Source organism: Pollicipes pollicipes, unplaced genomic scaffold (assembly GCF_011947565.3).
Source record: "Pollicipes pollicipes isolate AB1234 unplaced genomic scaffold, Ppol_2.1 Scaffold_4219;HRSCAF=4965_pilon_pilon_pilon, whole genome shotgun sequence".
In the NCBI taxonomy this organism is placed as follows: Eukaryota; Metazoa; Arthropoda; class Thecostraca; order Pollicipedomorpha; family Pollicipedidae; genus Pollicipes; species Pollicipes pollicipes.
Window position 1 is genome coordinate 5,824,052 of NW_023596448.1, and position 3,421 is coordinate 5,827,472.

Consider the following 3,421-nt stretch of genomic DNA (forward strand, 5'->3'; position numbering starts at 1 on the left):
TTTATCCGTAAGAATGCTGATAAAGTTCGTATGTTGTGTTGCTAATAAATCATGAATCCGATATCGCAGTTGCACTGCTGTAATCAGGTTCTGCGGGGTCTGACACGTCAGTGTACTGATAAATCCCAGACGTTAGAAAAGTTTTCCGCATTTCGTGGTGCGTGTGATGACGGCGGGGCAGACTAAAAAATATGGGAGGGGCGCTCGGAAAGAGAATTATGTATAGCACTGGCCGAAACAAGACCCCATGGATCCATATTAAGTATCATGTTCTTCATAAAGCTATCGTGTGACGCCTCGAAGCAGTTCACTCCTGTCCACATTACCGACAGCGTGGAGGGGCAGCAGGCTTGATTCAATCTTGTTTATGATCGCAAAAACATAGGTCACATTGAAGTCAAAACTTCAGTACCCAAGGCAGCCACCACACATGACCGATTAAGGATGGTTGCAAACACTGCTTGCTGACTGATCGTAAAGCCGAATTACAGCCAAGCCGATTTCCGAGGGCATTGAAGGACGTGGGACTGCATCTGTTCCGCGCTCGCATGGCATTAACGTCAACAGCAGGCGGTCCACAGTACCACATGTGAGAGCACAGACGACAGGTGGCGGTCGGCGTGGTGCAGCGGTGCAACCGGGGGCGTTGTGCAAAATACCTCGCGCATAACGCTCAGCAATGAGACGAATCTTAGCCTACCACCAGAATACTCAAGAAAACGATTTTTCTCTAATTTTACACATTTTCTTTTCAAAGTTGGGGAGAGGTCTCGAGCCCCCACACTGCGTGGGAAACAACACCGCTGCGCATGGCCATCGGTGATTGAGCGCCCACACTTCACCTTCTGTATAGACCGTCTGAATTTGGACATACTCGCAAGCAGTCTGGCTACTCTCGGCTAGTTCTGTCGTTCAAAGTACATGAACTCGATCAGGAAGAGAGCACCTAGCAGAGTTGCCTTCATGTTGGTCTCCAGGTCCATGGGGAAGCTGACGCCCATGTTATCCGCGTCGGTGAACATCTCCTTAACGCAGCCGCTCCACTGCTTAGTGATGTTGCCGACCTCCCGAGAGCGGTCGGCGGAGAGCACGGGGAAGCTAACATCGCTGCAGAGCGCGCACTGACAGATGGGGCCGCCGATGCGCAGCACTGGAGTGCCGTCGGGCCGCATCACCGTCAGCTTGGGCCTGAGGAACGCCCACTCCTCCTTGACGAGACCGATCACCTGGCCACCAGCCGTCACCTCCAGCTCCTGCAGACAGCAGGGGCAGCAGCAGCCCTGGCAGCGCAGCGGCCGGCTTAGATGCAGCACCTCATGCTGTTGCGAGTCCAGCACACGGATGTCGAACGGTCGTATCGGCCCGAAGCACCAGCGCGTGCAGCAGTCCGTGTCTTCCACCACGTAGAACAGCCGCTGGCCCATGCTGTTCGTCACGACGTACTTGTTTTTTGTCTCGAAGCCGGTGAAGACCTCTAGCAGCTCGACCTTCTGCTGGACGAGTAGCTGGTCGACATGCGCCAGGTACTGGAGGCCAGGCGCAGTGCCGCGCCGGCCACGCCGCCCATCGCGCCGGGCTGGCTGCTGATGACGCCCATGCCGAACTGCTGGCCGTGCCCCTCGTCCAGCACCGCCGGCTGGAAGCCGTACTGCGGCGGCTCGCTTCGTCCCGCCGCCATCGCCGTTCAGCGCTCGAGAGCGGGTCGGACCGTGCCAGGAGGCAGCTGCTTTCCTCGCTTCCGCGGCTCGTGCTGTGCATGAGGCAAGACGCAGTGCGAGCCACGGCGCAGCTCGTATCTCTCTGGGCGGACAGGGGCGCCACCAGGCTACCCTCCGCAGGGCGGCCGCGCGGCGCGGCGGGCCCGCGGCCCCCCCCCCCCCCCCCCCCCACCACCCGCAGCCGCCAGCGCAGCGGCGGCGACAGCGTCAGTCCAACTGTCTGGCGCTACTGTCGCCGTCGGCGGTCCTCAGACGGCAGCGGCAGCCGACGATCCACGCCGGACGCGCCCCTGGCCAGTGACGTCATGCACGCATCGACACCGATTTGTGCTATGACCTCGGCGCTGGGCGATAGCAGCGCAATCTCGCTGTTGCGGGCGGGGAGGTCGTGCAGTGGGAGTATCAGCCGATACTCGAGGGTCCGTTCGGCAGCTGATTGTAGGCGCAGTGACGGTGCCATGCTTTGCCACAGCACCGCCCGATGGCGGGCTGGGAAATATATCCAGAATGATTTCACCCTGTGCTTAAAAGGCTGGGTAGTTAAATACTTAGTTAGCGGTAGGCATTCCTAACACTGAAACGACAAAAATTACCCGAGCAGAACGGAATGCCATAGTGCGGGCGTCATACTGCAAACGCGATGATCTCCGCTCAAAAACGTGCCCGAACAAGATATGGAGACGTCATACCGCACTGCACGGTACCACTGCTGTCGCGCTTCCTCGGCCGTCGGCGGTCTAACACACGCTACGAAGCTCCCCATTTCCATATGACTGGCATTCAGTTCCCGCGTGTCGTATGATGTACCGCGACGCGCCCGGACCAGGGACAACTCCCCATCGCTGTAGCCGAGCGGACGTACCCATTTGCTCTGCCGTACGGCTCCAACTCCATTGCATGGGCCCGGCCAACCGACCGGCGACACACGCAGATCCGTAGACGCTACACGATCTATTAAAACGGTCGTTCACAATCGCTGCACGGCCGCCCACTGAGTCACAATCACGCACGCTCACAATGTCCCGCCGGCCAAACCCGACCACTGCTCGCCGACTCCGGGCGCGCGTCAGCTCGCTGCGGGGAATATCTCGGTCAGGGGTCTTCTCACAAACCTCGGCTAGTCCGTATAGCTAGCGGCCCAGTCACTAGACCCCGACGACTTAGATAGCACTCAATAGCGCCGCTCGAAGCGCGTCCCGTCGAACAAGAAGTCGCGGCATTCAGCTCCCCGGTCAGGAATGACCTGAACGCGCTCATACGGGCCTAAAACACGCCTGCCGTTGCGCCTGTGCAGATACTGTGATGCACAGCAGCCGGTGCAGAGGGGAACACTCGAATCAAATCAGGACCCCACAGTCGAGTCAAGACTCGGCGCACAGCGGAGTCTGCCGCTGGGGCGCGCCCCGTCCCAGCGGCACGGGCTGGAGGCAGGTCCGAAGACGCAGCGCACCGGCCGGCCACGCCACCCGCGGTATCACAGCCGACGCTCCAGACGGCGACGGACGCCATGCCGGTCCGGGAAGGCCGCCGTCGGAGGAGGCCGGCTCCGCCCCGGGCCGACGCCGCGCGCGCCAGCCTCGGCACACCGACCCGGCGCTGGTCCCACCCCGGTGCGGCTCAGCCCGCAGCAATTCTCCAGTCAGCTGGCCGACCGCGCCGTCCGCCGGCCCCGCGCGATACTGCGCGGCGCTCGCGCGGCAGCC

At 60.9% G+C, this 3,421-nt stretch overlaps 1 protein-coding gene across 1 annotated transcript; it reads right to left on the minus strand.

The window, feature by feature from the left end:
- Positions 1-427: 427 nt before the first annotated feature.
- On the minus strand, positions 428-1,538 carry LOC119095713 (phospholipid scramblase 1-like; the record flags this gene model as incomplete). Its single annotated transcript, XM_037218567.1, has 1 exon — positions 428-1,538. A coding segment is annotated over one exon (639 nt), but the record flags the coding sequence as incomplete, so codon positions are not given.
- Positions 1,539-3,421: the final 1,883 nt, after the last annotated feature.